The sequence below is a fragment of the Seriola lalandi genome, unplaced genomic scaffold, assembly GCF_002814215.2.
Source record: "Seriola lalandi dorsalis isolate HSWRI2012SDOR001 ecotype SW California unplaced genomic scaffold, Sedor1 jcf7180002055008, whole genome shotgun sequence".
In the NCBI taxonomy this organism is placed as follows: domain Eukaryota; kingdom Metazoa; phylum Chordata; class Actinopteri; order Carangiformes; family Carangidae; genus Seriola; species Seriola lalandi.
This window is the reverse complement of record NW_019525551.1, coordinates 2,692,900-2,713,544: the sequence shown is the minus strand read 5'-3', so window position 1 is coordinate 2,713,544 and position 20,645 is coordinate 2,692,900. Positions and strand designations below refer to the sequence as shown.

The 20,645-nt window shown below is 42.3% G+C and overlaps 1 protein-coding gene across 2 annotated transcripts in view; it reads right to left on the bottom strand.

Moving 5' to 3' along the window:
- Window positions 1-6,784: 6,784 nt before the first annotated feature.
- Window positions 6,785-20,645, bottom strand: part of wwp2 (WW domain containing E3 ubiquitin protein ligase 2) — a 71,659-nt gene continuing 57,798 nt past the window's right edge. The window contains exons 13-24 of one of the 2 annotated variants that reach the window (XM_023397327.2): window positions 18,905-19,033; window positions 17,839-17,917; window positions 17,538-17,609; window positions 17,154-17,242; window positions 14,772-14,931; window positions 11,875-12,008; window positions 11,129-11,269; window positions 10,890-11,010; window positions 10,109-10,213; window positions 9,886-9,982; window positions 9,299-9,371; window positions 6,785-7,677 (exon numbers count right to left, since the gene is read on the bottom strand). In XM_023397327.2, coding sequence (XP_023253095.1) covers window positions 7,578-7,677; window positions 9,299-9,371; window positions 9,886-9,982; window positions 10,109-10,213; window positions 10,890-11,010; window positions 11,129-11,269; window positions 11,875-12,008; window positions 14,772-14,931; window positions 17,154-17,242; window positions 17,538-17,609; window positions 17,839-17,917; window positions 18,905-19,033 — 1,300 coding nt within the window. In that variant the 3' untranslated portion in view covers window positions 6,785-7,577. The remainder of the gene's footprint in view (window positions 7,678-9,298; window positions 9,372-9,885; window positions 9,983-10,108; window positions 10,214-10,889; window positions 11,011-11,128; window positions 11,270-11,874; window positions 12,009-14,771; window positions 14,932-17,153; window positions 17,243-17,537; window positions 17,610-17,838; window positions 17,918-18,904; window positions 19,034-20,645) is intronic. The other variant, XM_023397328.2, reaches the window with a different exon arrangement.

The following is a 20,645-nucleotide window of genomic DNA, read 5'->3' as shown; positions in this document are numbered from 1 at the left end:
TTCTATTGGGAAAAGTAAGGTGGCCCCAGGGGCTCAACGCACTTTATAGTAGGAAAACACATGCAAATAGTCAAAACACAAACAACTTCAGGAAACATCCTCATCAATTTGACAACACATGCGCTGCAAATACTCACAACACAACGGAAGTGTTTCCAGGGGACACAAAAAAGTGATGAGGTAGTTCACCTGGTAGAGTGTTAACAGTCCTAATATAATATAATAATTATAAATATAAAACATTATAAGTATTTTAATGGTGTTTCTTTTAGATCTGATGAAGACTACATACCCTCCACTTCACCTGGACAATCTCGTTCTACTCCACTATCATCCTCCTCACAACAGCAAGCAAGCAAATCAGTGTCAGAGCCTGAACAGACAAATGAAGGTGATCGCTGCCATGCAACACCATCTAAATCCCCATCCACTCGCAAACAGGGACATGGAACATGGACTGCAACATCACCTCAAACACCTCGACTCTCTGCTGCTGGGTGGCAGACAGAACAACAACCAGATGTATTGCCTGAGCCCCTCCCAGGCTTCTGCCCTGCTCGGACACCTGGAGTACAAGTATTTTGGTTATCAGACGAGCCCAGCCCCTCTGAGCTGTTCAAAACATTTTTTGATGAAAAGTCTGTCAGGATCATCTGTGACAATACAAACAAACAGGCCCAGAAGAAAATCAATGAAGGAAAGAAATTCAAGTGGCGTGACATCATTCCCATTGATTTCTTCAAATTTGTGGGACTCCTCTTTTATATGGCAGTCTTAAAACTGCCAGAAGTGCGACTGTACTGGAAACAGAATTCACTTTTCAGCGTCCTGTCTCCAGCCTTAGTGATGTCCAGAAACACTTTCCAGGTGATATCATGGAACCTGCACTTGAGTGATCCAGATGAAGATGCAGAAAATGACAAGAAAAAGGGCACACCTGAATATGACCCCTTGCACCGACTCAGGCCATTATATGACCATTTACGGAATGCATGTAAGGCATCTTACCATCCCCGTCAAAACGTCTCAATCGATGAACGAATGGTCACTACAAAAGCTAAAACTGGAATGCGTCAGTGCATCAAAAATAAACCCAACAAGTATGGCTTAAAGCTGTTTGTGATGGCGGATTTCAGCAACGGTTACACCAGTGATTTTTCAGTCTATACAGGCAAATACCACAATTCATCTGGACATGGACTTACATATGACACTGTTATAGGTTTGATGAGTCAAAAATACCTTGGAAGTGGTTATCACCTGTACTGTGATAACTACTACACAAGTCCAAAGCTCTTCATGGAGCTTTGTTCTTTGAAAGTCCGTGCATGTGGCACATACAGAGACAACAGGAGAGAATCCCGGACTAAAAAAAAGGACAGCAGAGGAACAATAAGGTGGATGAGAAATGGACCGCTGCTTTTCGTAAAGTGGATGGACTCTAAACAGGTGTCTATGTGCTCCACAATTCACACTGTGTACTCAGGTGAAATTGCGAAAAGACATGTGAAAGGGGAAGATGGACAATGGAGGATCCAAAACATCCCCATGCCAACCCCAGTGGCAGAATACAATAAGTACATGGGCGGTGTAGATCTATCAGACCAGCTGATCCAGTATTATTCAGTGCACCATAAGACAGTGAGCTGGTACAGATTATTATTTCAACACTTCATAGACATTGCAGCCACAAACTCCTACATCCTTCACAAAGAACTGAGTCGGATGAATCAGAAACAACCTATGACTCACTTGAAGTTCATGGAGACCCTCACTGCTGAACTTTGTGGTTATATGTTGGACATGACACCTGTTCCACCATCCAGAAAAGCTACACCAGGCACACCATCTGAATGTGTCCTACTATCCACACTAGACTGGCCATCCACACCAGACAAAGTTGTCATACAGACCTGCACCCCAGTGGCTATAAAGCCAGATGTAGACAAGTCAAAAAAGGCCACAGATGGAAGACTGTCCTGTGTACACTGCAAAAAAAAGACTGCATGGAAGTGTAGAAACTGTGGTGTGTCACTGTGTGTGATTGTAGACAGGAATTGTTTCGCAGACTGGCATGATGCTGGTCCCTTTGCATAATGAAATGGCTTTTTTGAGATGATGTGTAGAGTGGTGTACATAAAGTGCGTTCAGGAAGTCTTCAGAACACTTTTTTTCATATTTTGTTATATTGCAGCCTTGAGCTAGAATAAAAAGAGAAATTTTCTTTCATCAGTCTACACTCAATACCTCATATTGACGAAGAGAAAACACAGTATTAGATTTTTTTTTTTTACAAATTTATTAGAAAGGACAAACTGAAATATCGCAGTATTCAGACACTTGAAATTTAGCGGAGGTTCCTCCCATTTCTCTGGATCATCGTTGACATGTTCACTGCTGACAATCAGAGCAAAAACCATGAGGAGAAAGCAGCTGCCTGCAGAGTTTAGAGACAGGATTATGTCCAGGCTCAGATCCCGGGAAGGCTACAAAATCATTTCTGCTGCATTGAAGATTCAAGAGCACAGTGACTTCCATTGACCAGGACCATGAATAGCTGTGTCTCAATTCAGGGGCTGCATCCTTCAGAGGACTGAATGTGTGGCCCTTCGTAGCTGTCGTATACCATGAAGACCCAACTGAAATGAGACTGTCTGGTCAACATAGGATTTTCGCTGTGTGGGACAAGCTGTGCCCACCCCTACTGTTGCATCCTGCCAAGTCCTCCTGTCGCGCAGCAACCATGAAAACATAACTTTTTTTTTCACAAAAACTTGGAGGTTTAAGGCCCATGGTTTTAACAGTTGTACCATTAGCTGTTGAACTAAGCTGAAGCACAATGCTTTCATTTGAAAGTGGCTCTCTATCGATGTTCGCTTACTTGTTCAGTAATAAAATTAAATAATCAACATTCATCAAACTCCACTTGTGCTATATACTGTGCTTTGTTTGCCAAACATATTTGGTTATCTTGTCTTCATCAGGATGGTAAATGGGGTCATTACTTTTTCTGTATACAATCCATTGATTGACTGTTTGACTTTACTAAATAAATATAAGTTAGAATAAATACAAAAACATCCGCCAAAGCCCTGTAAACTTCAAAATGGATTTCTTTTCATTTTTGTTTTTATTCTTTACGACTTGTGGACAACTAATAATAAAAAAAACATGTTACACAAATACTATTCCATAGTTAAAGTTTAAAGTAATACTTTTCAGCAATAATTTCAACCACAGAATTGTGATTTAGGTGAAGTACATTTCTTTATTTGGTCAATTGTAACAATGTAAAGCTACTGCTCTGCAAAATTCAAAAGCAAAAAGTTTCTTAATGTCTGTTTTTAAAAGGATGGTCAAATGAACACTTACTTCTTTCTCAGGATTAATTCTAAGCAGTACCCAGTTTACCATTCACACAGTTAGTGACCTGGTACATCTGTAGTCTCTTAGCAACTGCTCAGTCACCAGTCCAGAGACGGTAATCGACATCACTGTTATGACTGAAGCTGCAGCTTGGAGAGCCAATGGGAGACAGTGTAGATAACATGAAATGTTTGTTTGAATGATTAGATTCAAATCTGTGTTTTCAATTAATGTGATCCTGCCAGCCAAACCGCCAAATGTGCCCTGCTGTGTGGAAAATACTGCTGGCATGTTCTGGCGCAGCTGTATCTACATTCACAGTCATTCCCTGTTCATCTGTTCTTACCAGTGTGACTGAGTAGATTATAAGAGGAAACCAATATTGGTTTAGCCACAGATGAATTTATTTCAACATTCCTCAAATCTCCATCTAAGTTCTTTGAAGATACTTGATTGCTAAAAGTGGTGATAAAAAACATGGGGAGACAGAATCTTAGGTTTATCATTTTTGATACCAGAATGTGGAGCTAAAGTGAGTAGTTGATGACTTGTTCAGTCATTAGTTTCTCTTATATTGATTGTTTTATTAGAAATGAATGTGTTATATGTTGAAGCAGCCCACTGTTCTACTCATCCTGTTTATGCTTGAAGAGGTTTAGGGCTGCATGTGGTTCGAGTCTTTATGTTACTTTAGGTTTTGGGACATATACTGTATATGTCAGTAGTAGACATGCGTATGTATCTCTTGGGTGCTTGTTATTGGTTGAAATCATAAGCTGATATGTATCTTCTGTGTTCATTTCTTTTCCCCTTGTTCTTTGTTGTATAAAAAGGTGAATCTGACTGTATTGCCCCTTTATTGATCTTTGGGTTAATCAGTGTCTGTGCTTTCATTTCTGTCTGTCCAGGGTTTCAGCAGAAAATCCAAAGCAGGGTGGTGTGACTGTACATGTAAGCATCTTGTCTAAAATCATACCAAGGATATTGCTTTTATATGGCCATATACTGCCAGTCTTCAACTAAATATAACACACAAATGCTCAACTAGATTTGTGTCCTCAATAGATTCAGTTTCATGTAATTAAACAATTTCAGTCCAGCTATATACTAGATTTTATATTAAACTAGAGTTAACAAGCTGTACTTGGTATGAAATTGGACACTAATAAGACATAACAAGCTGCACATTATCAGACTAGTAACAAATAACATGTACCAAGCTTTACATTGTATCAAATTAGAGACTGATCAGACTTAGCAAGCCATACTTAATAAATTTGACACTTATAAGACGGAAAACGCCGTACTTTGTATCAAATTACACACTGAGATGTAACAAGCTGTACTTTATATCAAAGTACACACTAATAAGACATAACAGGTTGTACTTTGTATCAAATTAGACAAAACTATAAATATGTTCTTTATTAGACAGTAAACAAACATAGTCATACCCTATTTAGACCCCACAGTCTACTTCTGAATCATCTTGTAATTAGTAACCGCCTATAATCACATACTAGTTTTAAAATAACGATACTTGGACCCACAAATAGAACAAAGAACGATAATTTTTAACAATAGAACAATATTAGATAAATAATTTCCAAGAACAATAATTCTAAACTAATTAAGTCAGTCAGTTCAGTTAGTCGTTATCACAGTCAGAGTCACAGTTCTGACAGATACATACTGGCAGTCCAGGTGTGTAGTCCTCATGAACCCACTTCTTGCACTGGATGCACTGCAGCCATGTCTCCTCGGGGCGGCTCTTTCAATCCTCTCCTTAACTGGGGTGTCAGTGAGGGTGTCTTTTTCGGGTCTTCTTGCGGGTCCTTGGTTCTGAGGGGAGAGGGACAGAAGTGTTGGCCTGTGATTGGGGTGTGTGAGGTGCTCTGTTATTTGTGTCATTTTGTACCACTTCACCTGTAGATGGGTTTGGGTCAGAATTTGGACAGATAGCATGACAACCCCATTCTCTTTGGCATAGTTGAGTCCATCAACTGCTAAGTGGGAGTTGTGGTTGTCAAGAAGCAGGAGACATGGTCTTTCTTTGCTGCACCTGATGTGCGCCACAAAATGTTGACCTTGATAGAATGGTTGAATGTACCACAGACTACATTAACTTCTGTATGGACACTGTAATGTGCTTTCCAAACAAAAAACCCTGGATCACCAGTAACATCAAGACCCTCCTCAACCAGGAAAAGGAGGCCTTCAGGGATGGAGACAGGGGAGAAGCTCAGGTGTGTGCAACCTGAGCTGAAGAGGAGATCAAAGCAGGAGAAGGACTATAAAAAGAAAGTAGAGAGGAAGCTGCAGCACAAAAAACACCAGAGAGGTGTGGAAGGGGATGAGGACCATCACTGGCTATAAACAGAGGAACAGCCAGGCACCATCAGGGGATGGACAAGGCCAATGAGTTCAACATGTTCTACAACAGGTGTGACACAGCCTCAACTGTTCTCTCTCCCACTGCTTCAGCTGCAGCTTCTCCAATGGCATCTCCTTCACAACCTGACACTGCAGCTACAACTCCCTCCACACTGGGGTCAAGTCTCCTGTCCTTTACACCCGAGGAGGTGAGGGCAGAGCTCAAGAGGCTACGTCCTGGAAAGGCAAAAGCCCCGGATGGTGTGTGTCCGAGGCTGTTAAAGGACTGTGCAGCCCAGCTGGCTGAGCCTCTCCAGAGGATCTTCAACTTAAGACTTCAAACAGGGAGAGCACCGGTCCTGTGGAAAACATCATGTCTTGTTCCGGTGCCTAAAGTAAGATGGCCGGCTGAGATAAATGACTACAGGCCCTGGAGCAGCTGCTTCTCCACCTTCTGAGACCATCATCAGTGATCTGATGATGGTCTTAAGTGAATGGAGCAACAAGAACTGCCTCCTTCTGAACATCTCCAAGACCAAGGAGATGGTCATCGACTGTTGGAGGTCTAGGCCCACCCTTCAGCCAGTAAACATTTGAGGGAAGGACATTGAGGTGTGCACCTGGACTGGTCCCTGAACATGGATGCCATCTACCTGAAGGGGCGGAGCCGGCTCTTTTTCCTCAGGAGGCTCAGGTCCTTTGACGTCTGCAGTGAAATGCTGCACATGTTTTATCAACTTGTCTGACATGAACACAAAGAGACTGAACAAGCTGGTCAAAAAGGCTGGGTCTGTGCTTGGCAGGAGTCTGGACTCACTCAGGACTGTTGTGGAGAGACGCATGCAATGTAAGCTGGAGGCCATCTTGGACAATACCGACCACGCTCTCCACAACATTCTGGCAGGACAGAGAAGCAGCTACAGCTGGATGAACAAAACAAAACCCTTAAGTTTAAATGATGTGGTCAAACACATGATTTATTAGTGTTTATATAAAAAATGTATCACTTCAACTGATCCCTCAAGAAAAAATGCAGCAGTGCAGCTCAAGATTGAAATCTCATTTATTTTAGTTATGTACAGGAGAAAAATGCTAATTTCACAATTAACAGGAAAATAAAAAATAACGTCTCGTCTCTCGAGCCTTTGTAACAGAGGTGTCCTAGTTGATGATGATGATGGCCCCCTGTCCCTCGGACACAGACACACATGCACTCAGTTCCTCTCATACACTGCCTCTCTCTCTCTCTCTCTCTCTCTCTTTTTCTCTCTCTCTCACACTCTGTCTGTCTCATCACTTTAAAATGTTAAAAAATGTATTTCTCTGGTAGATATGTTATACTGCATTTGTGGGTAGCTGTGCTGTTGTTGTGAGTCGCTGCTGATGTTAAAACGATCCTGTTGTCTGGTTTTAGTGCGTTTCTAAGCGGTGAGTAGAGATGTATGTGTGAGACTAGTCAAATATAATTCTCTGTATGTGCCATCCTGTCAATCTCTTGGACTTACACACCATTTATATGCATATACACAATGGCATTAAGGTAAGTGACACCGCACGCACGCACACGAACGCACGCACGCACACACAACACACACACACACACACGCACACACAACACACACACAGTCTTCCTCCATGTTCTTGTGTCTCCATCTCTCAGATCCAACTTTATCCCACTTCAGATTCAGTTCACAAACATGATCCTACCCCGGGTGAGGGGCGATAGATGACAGGTGATTCTCAGTCCTGTGATTAACAAATGCAAAATAATTATAATAACAAAAACTATCCCACTGAAGGACTGCTGTCCTTTAGCTGTCTTGTGTCAGTTTGCTGCATCACTCCTGTCCAAACCCCTCTGTTTCCTCGATGGCAAACAGGAGTTTCTCTCGGAGCTGCTCCAGGCTTCTGTAGGGCGGCAGATCCAGACGGTTGAAGCTGTGAGGAAGAGGAGGAGACGGGCAGGTCACTATTGGTCTTTTGTCAGCTGTGAGAGCCATATTATCTAAACTCTTCGGTGGCTGCAGACATACTGGAGGTGAAACCCTGAAGTTAGTGGCACCAGGCCACAGGACAGTAGTGACAGTAGTGATAGGAATCTTGAAGGGTCTGATATTAGCAGATGTTGACTGCCTTTCACATGATAGAAACACAATTTGAACATTTAAATTCTTCTTACTTCCTGTTCTAAAAGACAAGAGCCCTCACGCTCAATACCAACAAAAGACTGAATAGCCTCCACAGAAGTGGAGTCTAATCTGTCAATCTTAATCTTATGGTCTCCATTTTTTCTTTCATTGTTATTGGCACAATCTGCCCAATGACCAACCTACACACAAGAGATTCATTATAAACAATGCAGCGTGTAATCCAGTGTTACTGTTCTGAACCTGACACTTGTACTACGAAGCTAGTTCAACATACCCAGGATATCTTTTAGTTATCTGGCTTAAGTGAACCTAACACTGACTGTCCTGATAACCTGTACTATGAAACTGTTTATCACCTGACTCAGTTAAATCAGGGTTTAACTGTCCAGGTACAAGTGTGTTCATGTTATTAATTAGAACCAACATCCTCAGAACCATGAATAAAGTATTAATATGATATGAGAAGAAACACAGATATCTGCAGGTTAATTTTGTCATAGCAACATCCAAAAGTGAAATTCAACAAGCTGAAGTGTAATAGAAAAGAAACAATAGAAATCATTTCTAATTATTAAAATTTAAAGTAAGTATATATTGTAAATAAGAACAGGAATTATTATAAAGCTATCACTGACTATTTTCGCTCTTTGTCTGATGATGAACAAACTGTTATGAACATGTGAAGTAGGTAAAAGTAAGGCCAGACTATTTTCTTCTGCCAAGGCCGAGAGGAGAGAAGAAAAGTGATTAGGTCAGGCTGACTGAGGTTTAGCTTTTATTTCCAGTTCTAATCACAGAGTCTCCTCATGTTGTTCTGAGCTGCAGTGATGAAGAAAAGTAAAAGCTTCATCACTGTCAGGAATCCTGTCCATTAAAGAATCTGTGTTCAGGTCAAATGAAGCTACAATAGTTATGTAGTTTTTTAGTGATAAACTCTCCAACTCTTTTCTGTCTGTTAGAGGCTCTGTTTTAAAACCAGAGTAACACATGGAAAGACTCAAACAGCAAAACATCCACTGATCTATACAAATATCTACTGATCTTTATTATTGATGACTTTACTGCAAGCTCTTTTGTCCCTGTCAGGATCCTATAGAAATGATAACTGATCCTCTGAAGTTAACCTGCCCCTGAGCAAGTTAGGAGGTCAGCGTCAGTTACCATGGAGATTTACCCCCGTAACAAGTGAACCACCGTCACCGAGTTAAACCTGAAGTTACCTTGATTCATTTATGCACAAACAAATCAACACGTTTATCATCTGAACACTGAAATTCATGCTTGACCTTTGGGAACAGTAAGCTAGTGACCTTTCAGTCACATCTTATAGTCTTCCTCTTGGTTATTAAGTGGACTTTTGAGTTTAGAATATGTTTCTGCACAGTGTAACAGATGAGGCAGCAGCTTACCATGTGTGGCTTCTTGGAAGCCAAGTCTCCTTCCCCACCTTGTCTATGCAGAACTTCTGGGGACCGTTACTTCCTGCAGGTGTAACATCATGATATGGTCTTAGAAAAACATTTATGATGATGTTTCCTCTTTCACTTCTAACCATGAAATACCTTATGTAAAGAATTATTTTAATTAATTCAGCATGCAGCACATCTCCACTAATTCCATCAGTCTGACAGAGTCACATTATGTTCGCCACTTTGCTGCTTTTCTCTTCTGAACAGACGCCTGTTTGAGCCACATTAATCCCAGTTAGTTTATGATGATATTAAGCTGGTGTTAATGAAGCTCTGCACTAAAGGGCTGACCAATTATGGAAAGGCTGTGATACTTTAAATGGTTGAAGTGTATAATCACAGTCACAGTCTAACATTGGTAACAACAGAGAAGTGAAAGAGCTCAAATGTGTGACAGCAGAGAGACAGCAGCAGGCCGCTGGGTGTGACGTGACCATGTTGTCGAATATCCTTATTTCACAAAACGCTCTACAGAACAATGACACCTAACAGTGGTGAGCATGCAGCTGTGAGTCAGTGTTGCGTACCTATGAGCTCAGCGAAGCCTCCGACAGGCAGCCGACAGGTTCCCGTCACAAACTGAAGCAGACGGATTCTCTTCTCATTGTCCATCTCTTTCACCACCTGCAGGAACACGACTTCATCACCCTCTGCACACACTCATATCAGTCCTCACATGTACTTCATCCCAGCAGATGATGTGTTTAGATCAAGACCTCTAGCATCATCAGCAGCTGTGTGTGTCTGTACCTGCCAGAACCAGTGGATCTGCTTGCTGTTCTTGGTGTAATGTCTGTAGATGGTGTTCTTCTGCCAGTCGGCCAAGTCGATCTCCTGCATCCCACAGAGCATCAGCTGCAATAAACACAGCGCAAGACAGACATTTTTTATCGACATTCAGCATCGACACTGAATGTTTATGATATATACTCATGTTTGTCTCAAATCTCAGAATACTTTATACTTTAAAAAGTCTTTATTACAGCTGCACAAAGCAGGAGAAACACATTCATCTCAACCACAGGGCTGCATTGTTTTTACACAGATTATTTACGTTCATTTACATAGAATACAACTGAGAAACATCTATGCATCCTCTATGGGTAAAAATATTAAACTTGCTAATTGCTATTTTATCTATTTTATGTAGTTTATACATGTAATTTAAGTGTGCACAGCAATATACTATATAGGTGTCTTTTTGGAAGTTACTTAAAGTTTAATCAAAACAGGACAAACTAAATGCTGCCAAATGTGAACACACATTTTGAAAATAAAACTTCTCTATGGACAAAAAAGTAAAAAAAAAAGAAAAAAAGAATGTATATGACGTAAACTAGTGTTTGTCTCAAATCTCAAAATACTTCTTCACAAAGTTATACGTATGTAGAAAAGACAAAAAAGAAAAAGACAATGAAAAAGAAGCATGAAGAGGTAGAGAGTGATTTTTTTTCAAATTTACAAAATTATTGATTTGTGAAAATAAAATCAGGCCTATAGGGCGTTACATAGTTAATCCACTCCTCCTCACCTCCAGCTCCTTCTCATCAAAGTAGCGAAGCCACTCCAGGGGAACCACCTCGTTGAAGCCGTCCAGGAAGGCTTTGGTCTGCTCCTCCACGCCGCGGGTGAACCTCCAGTCTGTCAGCAGGCTGAGGGAAGGAGAGTGATTGTTTTTATATGGTTTGGTCTCCATCTTTATTTCCCTTAAAATTTACTGTTGATGAAGTTGCATTTTTTCAATTTTCATTCCTATCCGTCTCTTCATACCTGATGTACTCTTCCTTGTTTTCCTCCGTGACCAGCTCGTTCTCTCCATCATCCTTCAGCTGGTGAGTGGAAACTTTCCCAAGGATCTCCATGTCCTGTGCAAAATACAGCTCCACACCACACTCCTCCAGGTTGTTGTCTCTGGACACACACAGGAACGAACACAATACATCAGGGGTCTCCAACAAGTGGCTTGTGAGCTACCAGTAGCTCAACTACAGGGTCTGAGAATACAGTCTGTACAGACCATAGATGTGTAGTTCAAACTCTAAGCAACTCACCTTCACTCAGTAAATCTGCTGCAAATACAATTAAATCAAACACACAGACGGGGCATGATTTTTATCTGTTTATGATGTTGATATCTGATGACTTGTTAAATGATCTTATTGACCTGATCTGTTTGAGTGTTTTGATACGACATGTGAATAAATGTAACGTGTGATATGTGATTTGGTCAAAGTAGTTCTCAGTGGAAAAAAAGGTTGGAGAGCCCTGATTTCTAATATCGTACTCTACATGTTCTCATTCTCATGCACTGACCCGTAAGTGTGTGTCACTGACAGCTGACTGCTCTTGTTCAGTTCTTTCTTTCAATGAACCTCCTCATAGTCATTACAAAAGCTGGAAAAAGTGATTATTTTTCTCCACCTTCTACCCTTGGGGGCATAAAATAACTTAGACACAGACACACACCCACCCACACACACACACACACACTTCGAGACCTGTTGTGTATTACTTACTTGACCCACATGATGGAGTTATAGAACTCAGGGTCTATTGATTCCAGGTCTTTGAGAGTGGGCTTCTTGTCCAGCATTCGCTTGTAGAATGGCAGCGTGAAGCCGGTGTCGATGAACTTTCCGTGGTACAAAGCCTGCAGGGAGGAATCACACAGAGACAGCGTCAGTTCACTACACCTCATGATATGGCAGCTGTGACTGCCAGGATCTAACAAAGAGGAGAAGTGGGGAGAGTTTTCCTCACAGCTCACAACTTCAACCGGCTGCTGGAGGATTAAAGCTGGAATCAGGTTGAGGTTTTGGTATGACATTCAGTTGTGACGGTTAAGGTCAGGGTAAGGGGGTAGGGAAGGGAAGGGAATGCATTATGTCAATGAGTTGTCCTCACAGCTACAGTAAAACTATAAAAGTATAAAACAGCCAGACGGAGCTGTTTAATGTTAAAAAACCACAGAGGGCTCAGAGCAGCGATGAGCCAAGAGAAACAGACTGATTCAGTCACAGTTTGTTCTGTCCTACTGTATCCTGACTGACCATGTGTCTGTCTCACAGCCAGACACACACACACACACACACACACACACACACACACACACACACACACACACACACACACACACAGGAAGGTTTACAGACAGCAGAAGGTGTCAGTGGAAAATGAGGGGTAATGACGGAAAGTAAAAAATAAAAAGGTAAAGAGAAGAGAAGAGGGAAATGTAAAGAGACTGTACGAGAATAGAGACAAACATCTTTAAAAGGCAAATCAGCAAATGCATTTTTGGACTAAATGTAGGCAGCTGCTGGTGGGTGTGGACTGGGTGCGGCCGTGAGGTCATAGTGTGGGTGAGGGGTGGGGTGGCAGACGGAGGGATGGGCGGAGGGTGTCAGTTTTGGGACCTACAGCTTTTGGATTTGATCCCAGAGAGAAGACGTTATAGTTCATACTGAACATCATGGATATAGAGTGTAGATACTGAGGGTCACACACTGTGCTCATCTTCAAAACAACAAAGGCCTGCTAACGTGATCACAGGATCCCTGGTTGAAATCCAGCCGGAGACCTGCTGCTGTTTGTCAGAGACACAGAGACTGTGCCAGTGGAGCTAATGAGTGAGAAAATAGATATTCAACAGCACACACAAACAAACACAATGTTTCTGTCAAACAACAACTGTGTTTACATACACATAAGGAGAATATGAAGATCCTCCACATCCTCATCTCTGTTTCCACCTGAAGGACTAGAGTCTGACTGGTTTCATGGTTAATACTTTTTGAAAGAAAACCGATTTACACTCATGAAACACCGTCAGACTCACGATAGGCAGTTCAAGATAAAAAGGATAAAAAGTGATGCAGCAGAACCAGAGATGTGTTTTTTTATTCCACACTATCTTCTTCCCCACAATGCAACTCCACTGCCAAACATCAGAGATGTGGGTGAAGCGGCTGATGAAGCCTCGAGCCGCAGGCAGTGATGAAGAGCAGGATACAGAGGTCTGTAAATTCACTTCTCAACACCAGAGCTCCAGGTTGATTGTTTTTTTTAAAGCCAGTGGCGAAATGATTATGATCAATCGATGATCAACCAATCAGCTGAAAATGTACCTGTTAAACTGTTTTGATAACTGACTAATTGTTTCCGTCGAGCAGTGTTGAGTTGCAGCTTCTCCAATGTGAGGGTCAGGCTTTGCTGGTTTGATGTTTTATGTGACTGTGAATTGAAGCTGGTCTGACAAAACAAAACAAAACATCTGTGTTTTCTGTGGGTTTTTTTTTGACATTTTATGGATCAAACAATTCACTGATGAATCCAGAAAATAACCGGAAGAGAAAGCATTACTGGAAATAACTGTTGCAGTCTGTAACGTTAAACGACCATGAGCACATCCTGAAACGGACAATTCTGTTCATTACAGTTTGTGTTGTTGAATCTCTGATTAATCATTGTTAGTTTACACAGATAAAAACTCAACAATAGGTTAATAACATTGTTGAGAAGAAATTTGACTATGAGCAGAATGATTTGAATATGGTCAGAATCTGCTGTTTGAACGGGCTCCATATGACTAAGATGACAAATATACAGAACAACAATAGGTGATATTTGAGGTCACCTGTCAGTATCAATGTAGTAAACAATGTCATTTATAGTGTAATAAGGAATTCAACTAGTGTTCAGGTTCGGGTTTTATTCTTGTGTAAATGAAAATGGAGTGAATGAGACTAGAACAGGCCATAATATTCTCTTTGAACTAAAGCCTTTGAAAAGCTCACAGCAGCTTCCTCCATTATTATCCATTATCTATACCGCTCATCCTTATAGGGCCGGGGGCTGGAGCCAATCCCAGCTGACATTGGCTGAGGGTGAGGTACACCCTGGACAGGTCACCAGTCCATCACAGGGCTGACACAAAGAGACAAACAACCATTCACACTCACACTCACACTCACACTCACACTCACACTCAGGCCTGTTAGCGATTTAGAGTCGTCAGTTAACCTGCATGTCTGGGCTGTGGGAGGCACCTGGAGGAGAAAAAGCAAACTCCACACAGAAAGGCCCCGGCTGGCCTTCGGACCAAGAACCTTCTTGCTGTGAGGCGGCAGTGCTAACCACTGCATCACCGTGCCGCACAGCAGCTTTCTGCTGGGTTCAAATCCTCCTCCACCACACTGTGTTTCATTATGTTCACACTATTCTGCTTTCTTTAAACTGCTCTCCTCTTTTGAACACAGAGGGAGGAGGAGAGTGTTTGAGAGGTGGACAGTAATCGACTGCTCTGAAAGGAAGAGCTGCTGGGAAAGTTTTTGGAGGACAGGACCTTGATCATCCCTGAGACAAAAATCAAACCTCAACTCTGACTTTAACAAAACTTTTCCAAAGTGAAGCTCACCATAGCAATGAAGCGTCCAATGAAGCGGAAGTATGTGAGGTGGTCGGGGTTGATGGAGGAAGCCGGGTTGATCTGCAGACAGTAGTTGTTCTTGCCGGCGTATTCAAACAGACAGTACATGGGGTTCAGGACCTCGTGGGACAGCAGGAAGAACCACTCCCTGCGGAGCGAGAGGACACAAGGTGTTTATGCAGGAGAGGAGGATGTGACAGCAGCGATGTAACATGTCAGGGCTCAATCCATACACTCAATCGTTTTACAAATAAAAGGCCATAATTCTGATTAATCCAACATGTAACAACAATCATTTTTGTCGGGGGGTTAGGTTTGTTTTTGTGGCTGACGGAAGCAAATAACACAGAACACAATTTGTTTTTCAGCAAGACACAATGAACAAAACGATAATCACAGGACATTTAATCCAAGGACAGAAAATGATCATTGAGCAATTTATAGAAAATAATAAAAATTACAAAAATACACACAGTATGTTTGAGCATTATTATGAAATGTCGCCTGTGTGCAGCTGAGATTTGAAACTGTCTCTGGATATTTCCAGTTATTTTCCCAGGTTCTGATGATCATTGCTATCAGCAGTTCTGAGCTTCGATCAGCCGCCGGACGTTAGGATGAGTGGACTGAATAGAAAATAAATAAACGCTACAGGGTGGACAGTACTGTACTGAGTCTATAATCTCATGATGATGTTTTTCACCACTTTATGATCCATGTGTTTGTTTTTATTTTCCTTTGATTATTCTATTCAATAAATTGACAGAAACCAATATGTGGTTTCAGGAGAGGGTGTCAACTTTGGCCTGATTCATTTCAGTCCTGTTCATTCTCTTTGACTTAATGAAGCCAGATTTGACACATAATATTTCCACTGAATTAAATTAAATTCTGAATTGATTTACTCTGAAATACACTGATGCAAACAGAGTCACTGCTTCTGGTTAAAGGAATCAATTAACTTTTTGGCGTATTCTCTTGCTGAAAGTTAAATGAGAGGATCGATGACTCTCATGTCTGACCAGTGACATCCTCACTGGTTGCCTAGTAACCACACAGTTAGGAGGAAGTGATTGTGCCAAGAAATAGTCTGAGGATGCAACTTCATGTAAAACCATGAATTGCTGTTTTCACACTGGGTTTTTGTTTTGGATTAAGAAAAGCAGATATAAGGGGAAGGGTGGATTAGACAGAGCTAACCTAGCTGTTTCCTGCCTGCCTCCAGTCTTTATGATAGACTAATTATATGATGGCTCGAGCTGTGTGTTTAACAAGCGAGAGATGACCCAGTCCTCTCATCTAACTCTCAGCAAGAAAATTAATACCCATTTTCCCCCAAAATGTAGAACTATTCCTTTAAGTCCTTCATTGAGAACAAGACACTGGTCTCTTCATCAGGGTTTTTAAAACACAAGTCTTGTGCAGAGCAGCTTTAGAAAACAAGATTTTTATTCACCTGCTCTGGGTAGTGATAGAACATACAGCACATTAACACATTTACACACATCCCACAACCCAAATTAAACACATAACTTACATGAAGACAAAACAGAGAACACTAAGGATAAATACAACAGACTGTGGAGAGATGCATGTTAGAGAGAATGAGGGCCCAGCAGCAGCACCACCACCAACTGCAGCACCAGAACCAAGCGCTCTCAAGGCCCCTGCCCTCCCCGTAAGGGTATATGGGAGGGGGGATATGGACGGACGGACGGACGCAGACACCTCCCAACATCCCGTCCGTGGTTCTACCCTGTGGTAGAACAGCATGATGTCACCTACCATAGGGTAAAACCACTGACGTGACACCGGAGACAGAGACACAATGCAAAACCAAACAGAAAGATGAAAACACCGCCAACAGAAAAATAACAACATATATACAGAGAGAGAGACCTGGAGCACAGCAGACGCAGGGGGCAGGATGGATACATGTGATGGACAGATGGAGGGATGGGGAAGGAGGACAGAAACATTGCAGGGGGGGGGGGGGGGGGGGGTTGTATGGTTTCAGGAAGCCACATTTAAAGGAGCATCCGGTCATTTACAGTGTGACCTCTGCTGGCAACCAGCAAGAACTTCATCCTCACACACACAAGTCTGGTTTTGAAAAGCAGCCACCTCAACACCTCCAGTGAAGAACACTGTAATCCTCTTTGCCCACTCCCCCTTTGTGAGCTTTAGAGATAGTTTCTGCAGTTAACCTCAACTTAAAGCCAGTTCCAGAGGAGGAGGAAGCTGGTGCAGAGGTCCAGACAAAAACACACCAACACCATCACCAGCATTAAAGACAGAAACCTGCAGAACCACACAAAGTGACAGACTGTGAGCGGAGGAGAGGGGTGTTTGTTTCGTTGCTGCTCTCACCTGGCGATGCCGCCGTAGTCCAGCCCCTCCTCTCCTCTCATGATGATGTAGAGTCTGCGGCGAAGGTCGTACGGCTTCACATTCATGATCTGATGACAAAACATCCATCCGTCCATATTATCAACAAATGCATTGCTGCATTACAGTAAACTGGAGACGCGTTTGTTCAACCATAAGACAGTAAAACTAAATGTTTGTACCTCAACAGAATCATTTTAATAGTCATTGCTTTATTCATTCAACATACACTAAAACATTTATGTCATTTTTTGAGTTTGCTTTGTCCTGTGACGAGCACTCCTCTGCAGTATGCACCACCCCACTTCATCAAGGTGATGTAGTTATACTGAAGTCTGGAACAGAGGTGTGTGTTTTGTCTCTGACCTGCTGAAATGAGTCCTCAAACAGCGTCTGTCTGGACACAGAGATCTTCACATGGCTGGGCAATGCGTTGGACTAGACAGAGAGACAGAGACAGAAAGAGAGAGAGAGCATATCAACAAGTTAGTCCCTCTGGAAAGAGACACTGCTGTAATGTGTGATGAAATTCCCTTCACTTCCACTCCACTGAGCTGGAGGCTAAAGACTTAGAAACTAAACTAACACAGTAACACACCAACACACAGATCAGGGTGAGGTGTGTGGACAGGAAGACGTCGACTGTGGCTGCAGACTTAACACTTACATGGCAAAGGAAACGGAACTGGTGGTATTTCCACCTGAAGCTGCGGTCGTAGGCGCCAGGTGAACCGCCCTGCCGTGATCTGCACACACACACACACACACACACACACGCTGGATATGTGCCTTGTCAGCACTGGAGAGGCTGAGACATGGAGAGAAAGAAAGAGAGAGTTAGACAGATAATGGGAGGAAGGGATGAGAGAGTGAAATGGGGTGAGAGGAGAAAGAAGGAGCTGCCAGCCACATCTCGGTCTGGGTTAGGAAATGGGGACCGCAGCAGCAGAGTGCTGGCTGTGGACGTGCACTCTTTCAGGATCCAGTGTAAAAACAATGAGGGCTCTTTGAGAAGCCCTCCATGACCACCAGCCTAAAATACATTCAAGTATCAGCATGAAAAGCAGCTTGCAGATGCACTCACACACACGCATACACACACACACACACACACACACAGAAAATCACGCCAACTACAGCAGCGACCACACAAGCAAATACACACTTGCATGCTGAACATAAACACAGAGAGGCACAAACACCAGCGCACACACGCACACACACACGCAAGTGCAGTCTGCAGTGGATCTGTTGTCGCACATCTGCACATTCTCCTGACTTTGTGGTGAGATTTGAGACTTTGAGGCAAAGCATACATCCACAGGCTGAGGGGAGGAGGTGTGTGTGAGAGTGTGTATATGTGTGTGTGCTAGCATGTTCTGTGATTAAATATGACTTTTTGTTGTTGCTAAATATCTGAGACACTGAAGTTGATAGCCAGAAATCCTTGAAAAGACATGAAAGGCAATGGATAGAACATGGAGCCAATAAAGATACTGATAAAAACTGAAAAGAACGATGTCGTTTATATGAAGTTTTACAGTTTTCAGGATCTTTCACAAAATGAGGGGATTGTTCAAGTAAATATTTGCAGTTATGAGGCAAATTCATTGTGCAATAATTCGAAAATTGGAAAAGTTCCGTTTTGCTTTTCTGACTGTCCTCAGTCTGTGAGAGACTTCAATGTGTTTTTAAACAGCAGGTTTGGGAGGAAGGGCTGAGAGAATATTTACCCTGACTCAAACCCAGGTCGGGGATCTTTAAAGGTGGTGGTGCGTGAGTTGTGGTCCACAAAATATCGGACGCCCTCTGCGGTGTACTTCATCTCCCAGCCCGGGGGCAGGGGGTGCTCCTTGATCATCCTGCAACAGGGAGAGGGCAGTGAGCACGATCCCAGCTGGAGGGGCCCCGTCCTGGGGATGAAACTAACACACCTCCCCCGCCAACCTGTGCATCTAAATAAAGCCCTGGATGCTAAAGTAAAAAACCTGCGCTGGCCGTGGTGCAATTTAGCTCCTTTGAGGATTCTGAAGGCATGTGTGACTTATTCATGCAGCTTCAAACCACTGCAGATCAAACAAGAATCAAGTATAGAGGGCCTTCACTAGTGGGGCCTGCAGCAGGAGAAGCCCTTATACAATTATATTTTACTATAAGGAGAAATGACTCACAGCAACATTGTTCATGTTTCACCCTGGCTGCAGTTTGTGCCTCTCATATATTATCATTACACACTAAGCAACAGTTTTTATGAAACATAAAGACCCAACAATCTTTGAAAAACTTATTCCACAGCACTTACTGCTGGTCTATGGGGTTTTCATGAATCCTCAAAGAAGATTTGAATCCCTTTTTCCAGGTTGTCACTCGTTTTCTATCAAGGCCGAAAACGACATGATGTTTTTGTTTATTTTGTAATTACCAACTATTTTTGTCTGGAAATATAATAGAATAAAAAGCGACATCAGTATAGAGGCAGTAGTTTGCACTGTCGCCTCACAGCGAGACGGGTCTGGGTTCTGGGTTGTCTGTCTCTCTGTGACTGACCCTTCCTCTCGTCCAGTGTTAGCTCCAGCTCCCATTGACATACAGAAAATGGAACAGTCCATCAATGCAGAGAATCAACTGATAAGATAATAAAATGCAGAAGGTTGTACAAACATATGTAATTCACAGCTACCATCTTTGTTTATCATCTTTGATTATAAAGAAACTAAGGAAATGGGATCAAACTTTTTTTCTTTTTTTTTTTTTTCTTCTACTTTTAATATTTTTCATCCAGACGTTTTGAACAGTCTTTGAGAATTCTGGAAACACCTTGAGAACATCACTAAGTGTTGAACACCCACCCGTGTGGATGTTAATAGATGAGAGGCATAAACTGGAGCTAGTAAGCACATGTGCAGCTCGCTCTGATCATGGCATACAGAGATGAAGACGCCCTGCAGGGTCACAGCCTGACCATTTCAATTAAAAAAAGGACAGAAGATTCCAATCTGAAATGTATGAAATTTACTTCATAACAAATAAATGAGTGAAGGTGAGAAGAAAAATTATTTTAAAAGTTCAGGAAGTGTTAAAATGTCGAAGAAACAGAGGGTGATGGCAGAAGAATGATCAAATGAGCAGCAGATCGATCCCAGAAGATCTGATTACAGCCAAAACCGTTTCCAATTAATCGCTGATTAGATCCCCAAACAGACTGAAGCTAAATTCCTTTTAGTTTTTCCAGCTCTGAACAGTTGCTCACTCATTTAAATTTCCCTGCTTCAGAGAATTTGTCAAATTAAATGCCATGACATGTCTGTCGTCTGAGTAACTGTGTTTGATGATTAGATCTTCTTCTGCACGAGCAAACACCCAAAGCAACCAAGTACCATCTAACAAGCAGGCACATGCGCGGGCACGCACGCACGCGCGCACACACACACACACACACACACACACACACACACACACACACACACACACACA